Source organism: Podarcis vaucheri (genome assembly GCF_965113315.1).
Source record: "Podarcis vaucheri genome assembly, chromosome: 11".
Lineage (NCBI taxonomy): Eukaryota > Metazoa > Chordata > Lepidosauria > Squamata > Lacertidae > Podarcis > Podarcis vaucheri.
This window is the reverse complement of record NC_138749.1, coordinates 400,084-412,563: the sequence shown is the minus strand read 5'-3', so window position 1 is coordinate 412,563 and position 12,480 is coordinate 400,084. Positions and strand designations below refer to the sequence as shown.

The following is a 12,480-nucleotide window of genomic DNA, read 5'->3' as shown; positions in this document are numbered from 1 at the left end:
CGCCTCGCCACCCTTCTGCGCAGAGTGGGCGTGCCCAGAGGTGCCCCTCCGCTCTCTTCACTACCTTCAGTGCCAGCATCTCGGAGCGTCTCCTCCTCCTTCCTGGTGTTACCTGGACATTCTTCCCCAGATGACCTTCTCTCTCTCCCCTTACTCGTTCCCTCTTCCGCAGAATCGGGAAGCACCGCCTCTCCCCTCTGCTCTGATGTCAGTTCCCTGACACTACCAATTAAAGAGAGGAAAATTACATGATGTTGGCTATTTATCTATTCACTCTGGCTTGTTGGCAAGGAGGGTTTAGATAAGGCCACATCCAAGCAACTTTTCTTTACGTTCCTCCATAACTTTCCTTATTGCCAAAAGTTTGATCTTTTGGGGGATTTTTTTTTTGGGGGGGGGAGGAGCAGTTTTGTTGCGCAAGACATCCAATCAATTGTTTCAAAAACTTTTAACTCTTTATATTTTTATATTCCTTGTAAGCCGCTTAGCTTTCCTACAGTCAAGCAGTATGTAAATTTTCTTAAATAAACTATAAACACTTGTAAGAAATTGATCTCTTAGCATGGCAGCACCTATGCTATTGACACCAGGCAGATAGATACCTTTGCTGTCTTCTTTTCAGCACCTGCTTAAAACAAAATTGGTTTAGGCCACAGTTAGTTTCGTTTTATTTCTTTTAAAAATATTTTGGATATTTTTTAAAAATACATGTTTTTCTTGATAATTTTTCATATTTCCTGAGAACGAAGAGGCTTCATGACAATCAAGTAGGATATATTTTTTCTTAAACAAATACACGCAGGTATTTGCATGCATTTAAGAAGTTTGTTTTGAGTGAAGACTGCCCAGTTCCTTACTTGGTTTGCTGGTCGGCAGCAGCTATTTTCAGGCAGAAACCATGGAGAGAGGGAGAGGCGGGGATCTTGGATTTAAAATGTTCCCATAGGAAATAATGGAAATTGTCAGCTCATTATGTGAACACTAGCCTAACGAACGATTTCCTGGGAACGCCTTATGTCCGGTAAGCGGGACCTGCATGTAAAATCAATAAATCAGCTGCAACTCTGCAACCTGAAGCTGTTGGCTGTGATCAGAGGCTTCCTTTCTCTCTCACCCCCCTGCCTTTATATTCCCTAGATGTCTGTCATTGACTCTGTGGGGCGGAGGTTTCTCCTACTTCTGGGATTTCTGATCTGTAGTGTTGCCTGCGCCTTGCTAACCTTGACCCTCGAACTTCAGGTGAGTAAATAGCGACCGGTAGAATGCAGAGCTGAATGTCGCTCATTAAAATTAGCTATTCTGCTTTGGGCCATTATTATAATTCTATATAATAATTTATAATAATAATACAGTGGTACCTCAGGTTACATACGCTTCAGGTTACATACGCTTCAGGTTACAGACTCCGCTAACCCAGAAATATTACCTCGGGTTAAGAACTTTGCTTCAGGATGAGAACAGAAATTGTGCTCCGGCGGTGAGGCAGCAGCGGGAGGTTCCATTAGCTAAAGTGGCGCTTCAGGTTAAGAACAGTTCAGGTTAAGTATGGACCTCCGGAACAAATTAAGTACTTAACCCGAGGTAAAGGTAAAGGTAAAGGTACCCCTGCCCGAACGGGCCAGTCTTGACAGACTCTGGGGTTTGTGCGCCCATCTCACTCAAGAGGCCGGGGGCCAGCGCTGTCCGGAGACACTTCCGGGTCACGTGGCCAGCGTGACAAAGCTGCATCTGGCGAGCCAGCGCAGCACACGGAACGCCTTCCCGCTGGTAAGCGGTACCTATTTATCTACTTGCACCCGGGGGTGCTTTCGAACTGCTAGGTGGGCAGGCGCTGGGACCGAGCAGCGGGAGCACACCCCGCCGCGGGGATTCGAACCGCCGACCTTACGATCAGCAAGCCCTAGGCGCTGAGGCTTTAACCCACAGCGCCACCCGCGTCCCCGAGGTACCATTGTAATAATAATAATAATAATAATAATAATAATAATAATAATAATAATAGGCATTCTAACCTGGCCTTCACCATAAACAACTCAGGTCCTCAATACCTGAGGAACCTCCTCCTTCCCAGAATCCTCTTGGATTCTGAGATTTCGGAAGCGGGCGCTCTTGGTCGTTCCTCCACCCGCAGAGGGTGGTGGTAGCGGCAGCGGCCGAGGAGAGAGCTTTCTCTACTGTGGCCCCTAAGTGATGGAACTCCCCATAGAAGTGTGTCTGTTACCTTCCTTATAAAGCTTCTGGCAACTGCTGAAGACATACCCCTTTGCCTTCGCTTTAGACCCTTGTGTGTATTTTTAGGACGCAGCTAATTTTTTGAGATTGCAAGCTGTTTTAAACTGTTTTTAATATTGTGTTTTAACTTGCCCTGGGACCTTAGGGTAATAAATCAATCAATGACAACAACCCCAGGATTCTTGAAAGAGATGTTTCTAACCGAAACTGTTTTTAGATTATTATTATTTTTAAATTAACCTCTTAACAACTTTTATGACTGTTCCAGCTGTTTTTAGAGTGCTTTGTGAGAATCAGTCCTACTAGAAAAACCAGCACACATACTGAGGTCAAAAAAGTAAGGGCAGATTTCGTTCCATTTGGCATGATTTTATTTTCCATGTCAAAAACGTAGAACATATCCACTCTCCCAGCTAGAAATGCTGTGGATATTACAGTAAAATGGGAATACATGCTTCTTCTTCTTCTTTGGCGATCACTCACAGCCAAATAAGATTGTCCTCCATGAACACGGTTTTAACAGAGCATCTGTAAGTGACTGTGGAGGCAAGTTCTGGGTCCGCATGTCCTTCCACAAGTGGGGACATAGGTTTCCGGGTGGGCAGTAAGGTTTGCTGGAAATACAGCTGGTCCGCCTAGAAAATAAGAGATATCGATGTTGATCACATTTTTACTTTTATAAACTTGTTATATACGGTAATTCCTGTTATACCCTAAGTGTGGACTGTGTTACTGTTGTCTCTGGCCCCTCTCTTTATCTCTCCTTTGAGATTTCATGCCTGTTTTCCATGATGATTTTGTACTAAGCTTGATTTTATTTTCATTATTGCATTTATATGCCACCTTTTTTCTCCAGATGGGGTACCTGCTTCTCCCCCCCCCCGCCCCATAGACTAGGCTTGAGAGGCAGTGACTTCGTCCAAGTTCACCCAGCAAGCTTCATGGTCGATTGGGGGATTTGAACCCTGGTCTCCCAGGTCCCCAGGATGACACTCTAACCACTAAACCACACTGGCGCTCTGATTTGGCATTTTAATAAAATCTTGGCTGTGTTGGCTGCCCTGGGATCCTCCAAGAGGAAGGGCAGGATATAAATTCAATAAATAATAAGTTTCCAGGGCAGGCTCCAGCTATGGATGCGGGAGAAGACTCCATTCAGTTTGCTTTCAAGGGGAAATCTAGCCAATCTGTGCTTTCCATAGCAATCCGCAAATGGAGGCAAAATCCACCCTGCTCTGGCTATTGCAAAGGAGTTCAAGGAATGTACTCAGAGACATGTATATGGGGGAGTTATGTGTGTGTACAAAGATGCCTATATTGTCCAAGTCAAAGGGTGTGGTGATTCCCCACCCCTGCCTCAAAACGAGAGGCAATCTCGCTCATGCACAACTCTCTTTCTCCAACAGCCCATGCAGCCATGGATGATTTACTTGAGCTGCGTTTTAGTCATTGCCATGCTCACTGGATACATGTTTGTTGGGCCAGGTAAGGGCTCAGGTGACACACAAAACTTATTTGAGGTGGGTGAAGAACACGGGCCTTTTCTGTGGCGGCTCCCCATTTGTGGAATGCTCTCCCTGTGGAGACTCGCCTGGCGCCTTTGGTACATGTCTTTAGGTGCCAAGAAAAAACGTCTCTCTTCGACCAGGCCTTTGGCTCATTAAACAACCTATGGCCTTTTAAATGTGTTTTTTTTGGGGGGTGGGGAGGGGAGTTATCGGTTTGTTTTTATCATGTGTTTTGCATTCTTGTGTTGTATTTTTGTGTTGTGACCTCTGGATGAAGGGCGATATGCAAATTTAATTAATTAAGATGGAAAAGACATAGATCCAGCACTGGAAGGGATCTCCAAATATCTGGAGGGCCCTATCTGTACTATATGTTGAAAGAAGTTTTGTATCACTTTAAACGGTCATGCCTTCCCCCCACCCAAAGAATTCTGGGAACTGTGGAGTGGTTAGGAGACCCCCTGTTCCCTTCGCAGAGCCACAATTCCCAGAGTTCCCTGGGAAGAGGGTGTGACTGTTTAATCACTCTGGGAGGAGGGAGCCAAATTCAACACCCATTTCGTTCTGTCCTCCCAGCTATAATCACCTACGTGGTCACTCTCGAGATCTTCCTTCAGTCATCGCGGGCCACAGCCTTCACGCTGGGCGGCATATTGAACTGGGTCACCCGCTGTTTTGCTGTGGGGATCTTCCTTAAGCTAGAGGTGAGTGGTTCTGCCAGGTCCCTTTTAGTGGGAAATAAATAAATAAAACGGCAGTAAAAATCGCATTTCGTCGTGCCACAAACGGTATCTAGATATTTCCTGCAAACACAACAGCTCCGCCCCAGCGGTAGGAAATGACGTGGGAATGCTGGGAGAATGCAGGGCACCAGTTTGCATCTGTTGCTGTTTAAAAGAGCTCAGCTCCAGCTTGTGAGCAGCTTCTGAGCTCTGTTGCTCCCAGAACACAGCCTTCACGTTTGCAGGCGGCTGCAACCTGGTCCCACCTTGCCTTCTGCCTGGCTTGAACCTCACCTCACCCTATGCCCCACAGGGCAGGACAACAAGCCCCTGCAATTGGTAGGCCAGGCGAAGTTCCTGAACTGAGGACTGTGGCCGTTCCGCTTTTGCGTGCTTGACAAAACGACCTTTCCTGGAGGTCCTGGATCGGCATCCAGACACCGTGCAGGCGTCATTAAATGGAAACCGGACCCTGGAAGGACAGGATCCCTATGGGCGGGCTTTTCCAAAGTCCAGGTGTCAGGTCCACGTGTCTGTTCTGGGTGGGGTGGCAAGCGGAGGTCAGCAGACCTTCCCGTCCCGAGGGCCGCATTTCCTTCTGGGGGCCACATGAGATGAGCAGGGCCAGCGGCACAAGGAGGGTGTGTTGAGCAACTGTGCTGGTCCCAAGGGCTAACCGTGCCGTGAAGTCTGAGTCCAGTCCGAGGTCGAGGGTGCAGTATGGAGGCTGTCCGTCAAGGCTGAAGCGGGCTCCAAGGCAGCGAGTTGGGTGAGGTCAGGAACTCTGGCAGAAGAGCAGGACAGGGTTCAGGCAGGAACAGGCTACCAACAATGTTGCTCCTGCAACCTGGGACTGGGGCTGGCCGGCTTTTATCTGCCCCGAGGCATAGGGCGGCCCCGGTCCACAGGTGACTTGCCTCTCCTGGCCTGGAGGTGAGCACTCCTCCTGCAGGAACCTAGTTCCCTCCGCCTCTCTGCTCTGAGCCTCTGCAGCTCAGGAGAGGCTGGAGGGTTACCGGACCCAGAGGCAACCTCAGTTTCTCCTGACGGGGCTGAGAGTGGAGCACCTGCAGGCAATGGGTCCTCCATCACCTCAGGAGCCAGAGCAGACTCAGCTGGTGCCTGCACCTGAGGACCCAGCACAGGTGAGGACCCTTCAGGCTCAAGACCCAGCCCCGGCTCAGCTGGTTCTGGAGGCGGGGACTCCTGGGCAGGCTGGGATTCCTCAGGTTCAGCCTCCGAGTCCGAATCCCAGGCCATCACAGCAACACATGCAAATTTCCTCTTTGCACGCTCGGTTACAACTCACAAACTGTGGCGGAAATGCCCAGAGCTGAAAGGGAGACTGGGAAAACAAGGAGCCCGCCGGGACACCTTGGTCAACCCCTGCTTCCCTCCCCCTTTTGTCTTTCCAACTCCAGCCGCTCACTGGGCCTGACAGCCTCCTGATCCTTTGGCCTCTCTGCATGCTGACCTTTATTTATATTTCTGCGATGGTTCCGGAAACCAGAGGCATGACCTTTCTTGAAATCCGCAAGTCCGTGGATCTCCAAGCCAAGGAGGATAAGGAACAGAGAGATAGATAGATAGAAACCCAGATAGTTAGAAACCCAGAAGGCGTCAATGCTGTGCTTCATTGTTATTTGTCAAGAGACAAGGGTCCAAAGAGATCCCCTTCCTGCTGTCCTTCAACACGTGTGGCCATTCTCCTTTCAGTCCAGAAGAGCAAGCCAAGCTCTTTCCCCTTGCCCTGGGTGCACTTTTCTCTGGTTCTACCAGTGCCATAGGCGCCTGAGGGGGCCCGAGCCCCCCCCCCATAATCTCGGGCGCCCCTCCAGCAGAGCACCGCCACCGCCGCCCCACTGGCTCTGCCTGTCGACGCTTGGCGCGTCCGCGGCTTTTCTAGGGCGCCCGGCGCGCAGCAGCTCCATAACGGGCACCGGCACGGCGGGGGGCGGGCGGCCTGTCTCCTTGGCAACCCCGTTGAGCAGCGCCGGCTCCCCCAGGAGGGCCACCCCCCCGCGCCGCCGATCGCCAACCCCGCCGAAGCCCGAGCCAAAGCCAAAGCCCGAGCCCGAGCCAAAGCCCGAGGAAGGAAGGAAGGAAGGAAGGAAGGAAGGAAGGAAGGAAGGAAGGAGAAATGGGGAGGGAGACGAGGGAGGAAAATTGCACGTAGGGTGAAGAAAGGAGAAGGGCAAACGAGACGAGCTTCCAACCCAAAAAAGGGCTGGAAGACTGGGAGGATGAAGGATCGGGAAAGAAAGCGACGCCTTCCCCGCCCGCGACGTCGCCCGCTTGTCATTGGCAGAGGGGCTGGGCACCGGCGCAGGACCGCTCCGCAGCCGCGTAGGACAGCTGCACGGCTAGCAAGGCCCTTGTGTGGCCCGGTGGCCAGGCAAGCTCGGGCGGGGACCCCCATGCGAATCTAAGACGGGAGAAGAGGGCAGAGCAAAGGGGGTCCCTTCCCCAACCTCCGGCTCTGAGACTTCCCTGCGCCCCAGAAAAGCGAAAGGGTTTTCTCTTCAACCTGCCCTCCATCCTCTGGCGGAAAACTCTTTGCCTGCCCTGCCCGTATCTCGTTTTTGCTTTTTAATTCTACACACGCACCCTTCGGACTTCGTGGCAATCGGGCGCGCGGGTGCGTTTCCTAAGAGAGTGAGGACCCCCGCCTCCTCCCCACCTGCTCCCTCGCCAGCCAGCCGCGCGCCCTAGCCGGAGAGCCCCGGCCGTCCCCATCTCCCTTCAGCAGGCCAGGCTCACAACTCGGCCCAGGGACCCCCCAGCAGCGGATCTCCGGCCCAGCTGAAGAATCCGGCAACAAGCCCCCTCCTCCCCAATCGCTCCGCCGAAATACACTCCAAAACCCCCCAGATAGGCCGCCGGCCGCCAAGTCTCGTGGCGCCCTGAGCGAGGGTCTCTCCCCAACACCGCCACCTCGAACTGCGTTCTCCCGGCTACCCGAGCGAACCAGCGGCAGGACCCCGGTATGGGGCCCCCCAATATTTTTTTATAAGTCGGCGCCCCTGAACCCCATGTTCTCTGACCAAAGCCTTATTGGGCTCTCTCTTCTGGGGCAGCCAAGACACCATCTGCAAATTGGGGGGGAGGGGAGTAGAGCTAAAAAATACGAGAGGGGTTAGTGACCCACAGACTTAAAGGGGCCACAGCAGAATCACCCCAGCCCTGAAGAGCCCTGGAAGCAGTGGGGTTGGAGCCAGAGCCAGGCAAGCGAGAGATTACCCCCCCCCGCCCCCACTCAGCTGCCCACAGTCCAAGGCCAGGCCCTGACAGCCCCCGAGATGCCTGGGAGCAGCTGAGGCTACCAAGGGAGAACTCCGCCCCCACCCCCTCCAGTTTCCTTTGGGGACCTGCGTCATCCCTGGTGGGCTGTTAGGAGTTTCCTAATGAAAGGCAAACAGCCCCCCCTCCAGCGCACGCGCACACACACACACAGGCACGCATTGCCAAGCCCCATCGGTCATTGACTCCTCCAGCCAAAGTCAACAAAGAGCAGAGTCCTGAGCACAGGGTGGGGGCAGGGAGAGGCCTGAAGGAGCTGCCTGTGCAAGAGAAGCGGGGAGCCAAGGGCCCCCAGAGGTCAACCCAAGGGGAGGCTTCACGGCCTGGGGGCCTTGGAGGGCTGCCCTCCAGCAGCTCTCCCTGGTGAGGCTCTCCAAGGCTGGCTCCATTTGTCCTCCTGGCGCATCCAAAATTATGGAATTACATCTTCAGGAGAAGAACAGGCAGAACAGGGAGTGAATTCTTCAGAAACCTGGAGTCCCTGAAGGGGGGGGGGATGGTGCCCGGTATGCCTCCTCCTTTGGGCAACGCCTGCAGCCGAGCTGGTGCCAACGTCTTGCTCCGCTTTCCCTTGGAAGAGGGAGGGCTGGTCGTCTGGGCAGCCCAGGGCCTCTAAACACAAGCTTGCACCCTGGGGTGGTCGGCTGGGTGCTGCGAACGGCAGGAGGCGGGAGGTACAAGTTACCGGACTCTGCAGCCACAGCAGCTGCTGTGATTCTCCCGCCCCCAGAGGCACACTCCGTTGTCTCTCCAGACAGATGGATGGCAGCAACAGAGGGGAAAGGGATCCCCACCCAGTCCAACCCCTTGTAATTCAGGAACCACAATGGAAGCATCAAAAATTTCCCATAAGGGAGACTCCTTTCCCTTTGGAGTGAGTCCCCTGCCCCACAGGCACACCCCCCCCCCAAGTGCTGTGTGTGTGTTGTTTTTTTAAATGATATTTATTAAGGTTTCAAAGAAAAGAATTACATGAATTTTAAAAAAGAAGAAAAGAAAGACAAAAGTAAAAATAAAAGAAAAAATACAAAATACAAAAAAAGAAGATAAAAAACACTTTAAAAATACATCAGTCTTTCCATACCTTACATTCATTTCCTTGTTTCCCTGACCTCCTCACACCTCCCTTTTTTGTATTCCAATTCAGTTAGTTAATTCAGCAATTTCTTTCCCTCTTTGTTTTTATCTTAGTCCTTTAACATAATATATTATAACTTTGGAGTCTCACCTGTTAACAATCCATTTTTACATACACCTTTATAACATTGCTGCTTAAACCACTTAACTTCATTCTGACATCATTCTAACAGTCATTAATTTTGCAATATTTCTGTAAATAGTCTTTAAATTTCTTCCAATCTTCTTCCCCCGACTCTTCTCCCGCTGTGTGTGGGTTTAAGGTTCCTTAACTCGGAGCTGGAAAGGGCACAAAGGGTGCTGGGAGGCGGGTGCTTTGAAAGAGTGGCGCGAGTGCAGTGACAAGGAGTGGCTGCTTCTCCACACTCACCAGCTGGACTCTTGAGATCCCAAAGCCACACATGGACCCCCCCCCCCCTTTTGGCTCAGGTGGTCCTGCAGACCCGCCCTGAGACATGGGAACCTGTGGGGGGGGCTGGCGGGGGGCTTGCTTGTTTATGCACAGCGCCCAGAACGGGGTGTTTGATGGTCATTGAACTGGGAGAAGAATGGCAGAGGGGGAGGAAGAGTGAACTTCTTGTGGCTCCTGTCCTTGTGGACGAGCGCCTCCCCTCCATCCCAGAGAGGGCTTTCCAGGTGCGAGGCTTCAGAGCCTCGCCTGGCCTGGCCTGCTTTGCAGTGGCCCCTTGGCGCAAGCAGGCAAGCCTCTGCCAGGGCCACTTCCTCCCAGGGAGAAGCTGCAGGCCCAGACCTGGACTTCTCCCCCCGCCATCCCACTTTCGTGGCGCACGTGCGGCGAGCGAGGGAGCAGCCTCAGAAGCAAGGGTGTGGGAAAATGATTGCTTGTACATGAAAGCATGAGCAAAGTTCTTATTGTTGCAGGGTGATTTCATAGCTAGAAGCATCCAGGGCCCTCGGAAACCTCCTTGTGCCAGGCCAGCTGCCTCCTCCTCCCGACCCACAGCAGAGGGAGGCTCTGCAGACCACATTTCCCCAGCAGGGCCAGGCCAGGCTATTCTTAGTCCCACAGGCCTGGGGGGTCCAGAGTGCAGCAGCAGCAGCAGCAACAGGCTCCTCCACCAGGCACACAATTGACTGCCAAACAGCTGCCCCTGCCCCCCCCCCCCGCCGCCCCCAGGCTGCAAGTGGGGCTGTCTGGCCTCTCCACCAGGCTGGGCACAATTGGGAGACTGGGGGGGGGGGAGTTTCCAGAAGTCTCTTTCTAGGCTCCACTGAAACAAAAACCCAACCACCATTTTTCATGAGGTGCACACATGCAATCAATCAGCAGGAGCCAGAGGCAGCTTTGCCATACTTCTCCTGTTAATTGGGGAGGGGGGGTCTTTCCAGCAAGAACCACGTGGGAGCCCCCATTTCAGCCTCTAAATATGGCTGACATTCTGCTGCAAGGGCAGAAGCTTCTGTCACTCTCCTGCCATTTGAAATATTTGCATAAATAGTTTTTATTGTTTTACACCACGATGTCAATGTTTGCTGTGCCTTAAGCAGCTGAATTGCAGTCTGGGGCTGAGAGTGGGGGCTTTCAAAGTGGGGCACATTAAACTCTGGCAATGCCTGCCTGGCCCAGTGGGGCTGTCACCCACCAATTAGCCTGCTCTGGTTTTAAAAAGGCTCTTACGACTGTTTTATTCTGATGGGCATTTTTTCTCCTGGAGCCCTGAGTGCATTTTTATTTAGTTTTGCGCAGCTGTTGATTGTGTGATTTTTTAAAATTGATTTTATGGAAAAAATACAAAAGGGTATCTGTCAATACAGAGATTACAAATGTAACCATTATAACAAATGCAGGAATTCTGCCCCCTTTCCCCTATTGTGGCTTCAATATTTCTAACAGATTTTCTCAGTAGTATAATATATAATATATATTACATAAAATTGCTCTCTATTTCAGGCATTAGTGAGTACAAACTAGGTTAATTTTTTTTAAGGAAAACATTAATAACATAGAGCAGTACATGGTGATGTTTTCTGCTGCTGTTTTCACTTGGTGCTTTTTAAATCAGGTCTGGCACCTTTTCTGTTGTGATTTGTAGTTCTGTTTGTACGTTGCCTTGAGTTTGATTCTGTCATAGAGAGGGTGGGTTTGGGTGTCCTAATTAAAAAAGAATAATAAGCATAACACAAATTGTGAACTGCTTTGTTTGATTGAAAGTAAAAAATAATAATATTGTGGTGGTGGGGAGGGCTGGGAATGCCCCACTCCTGCCTGGACTGGAAGTGCTTAGGGGCAAGATGTGATCCCGAAGCAAGTGTCTCGGCCATTGGGGGGGGGGGGGCTTTAGGTTATGCCTGGCCTGACCAGCACTCAGCTTGTAAACTGAGGAGAGCATCCTCTCCGCATTCAGAAGGTCGGGGCAGAAACATACTGGCCTGAAGCTCTGGAATGGTGTAATGTTGGAAAGTGTCAATCACTTATCCTATCTTTGTGGAAACATACCTTTGTGGGCCAACATTGATGCTGAAATCCAGCATCACCTGCGCTCTGGAAGTGCAGATTCGTTTACAAAGCTATTGTACTACCAACCTTACTGTCTGCTTGTGAAACATGGACCACCTATAAACACCATCTTCAACTCCTCAAAAGATTCCCTCAACGATGTCTCCAACATTTTTTACACATCACTTGGGAAAACAGGCAAAGTTCACCAGTGTCAAGGCAATGATTCTTCAACATCAACTTCGTTGGACTGGTCATGTTGTGTGGATACCTGATTATCGTCTTCCAAAGCAATTATAGTGGTTCCTCGGGTTAAGTACTTAATTTGTTCTGGAGGTCCATTCTTAACCTGAAACTGTTCTTAACCTGAAGCACCACTTTAGCTAATGGGGCCTCCTGCTGCCGCTGCGCCGCCGGAACACGATTTCTGTTCTCATCCTGAAGCAAAGTTCTTAACCCGAGGTAATATTTCTGGGTTAGCGGAGTCTGTAACCTGAAGCGTATGGAACCCGAGGTACCACTGTACTGTTTCCAACTCAAGAATGGAAAGTGAAATACTGGTGGACAACAAAAGAGGTTTAAAGACGCTCCCAAGGTAAATCTTAAAAATGTGGTATAAACACTGATAACTGGGAAACACTGGCCTGTGAGCAGTCCGACTGGAGAACAGCCTTCACCAAAGGCATCATGGACTTTGGAGACACTCGAACTCAGGCGCAAGGGAGAAACGTGCCAAGAGGAAGGCACGCTTGGCAAACCCTTGCGGTGATCAACTCCCGCCTGGAAACCAATGTCCCCACTGTGGAAGGATGTGTGGATCCAGAATTGGCCTCCACAGTCACTTGTTGTTCTTGTTTAGTCATTTAGTCATGTCCAACATGTCCGTCTCTTTGTGACCCCCTGGACCAGAGCATGCCAGGCCCTCCTGTCTTCCACTGCCTCCCGCAGTTTGGTCAAACTCATGCTGGTCGCTTCGAGAACACTGTCCCACCATCTCGTCCTCTGCTGTCCCCTGTTCCTTGTGCCCTCCATCTTTCCCAGCATCAGGGTCTTTTCCAGGGAGTCGTCTCTTCTCACCACAGTCACTTACGGACGCGCTATTAAGACCCTGTTCATGGAAGAC

The 12,480-nt window shown here is 51.1% G+C and overlaps 1 protein-coding gene and 1 long non-coding RNA gene across 2 annotated transcripts; one reads left to right on the top strand and one right to left on the bottom strand.

Moving 5' to 3' along the window:
* Window positions 1-858: 858 nt before the first annotated feature.
* On the top strand, window positions 859-6,147 carry LOC309514417 (solute carrier family 2, facilitated glucose transporter member 5-like). Its single transcript, XM_082191511.1, has 4 exons — window positions 859-1,239; window positions 3,639-3,717; window positions 4,317-4,444; window positions 5,884-6,147. The coding sequence occupies exons 1-4, from the start codon at window positions 1,138-1,140 to the stop codon at window positions 6,046-6,048; spliced, it is 474 nt and encodes a 157-aa protein (XP_082047637.1). The 5' UTR covers window positions 859-1,137; the 3' UTR covers window positions 6,049-6,147.
* LOC309514418 lies at window positions 2,581-4,430 on the bottom strand. Its single transcript, XR_014211981.1, has 2 exons — window positions 4,331-4,430; window positions 2,581-2,867 (listed from the first exon to the last, which is right to left on the bottom strand). It is a non-coding gene; the product is annotated as an uncharacterized lncRNA (long non-coding RNA).
* Window positions 6,148-12,480: the final 6,333 nt, after the last annotated feature.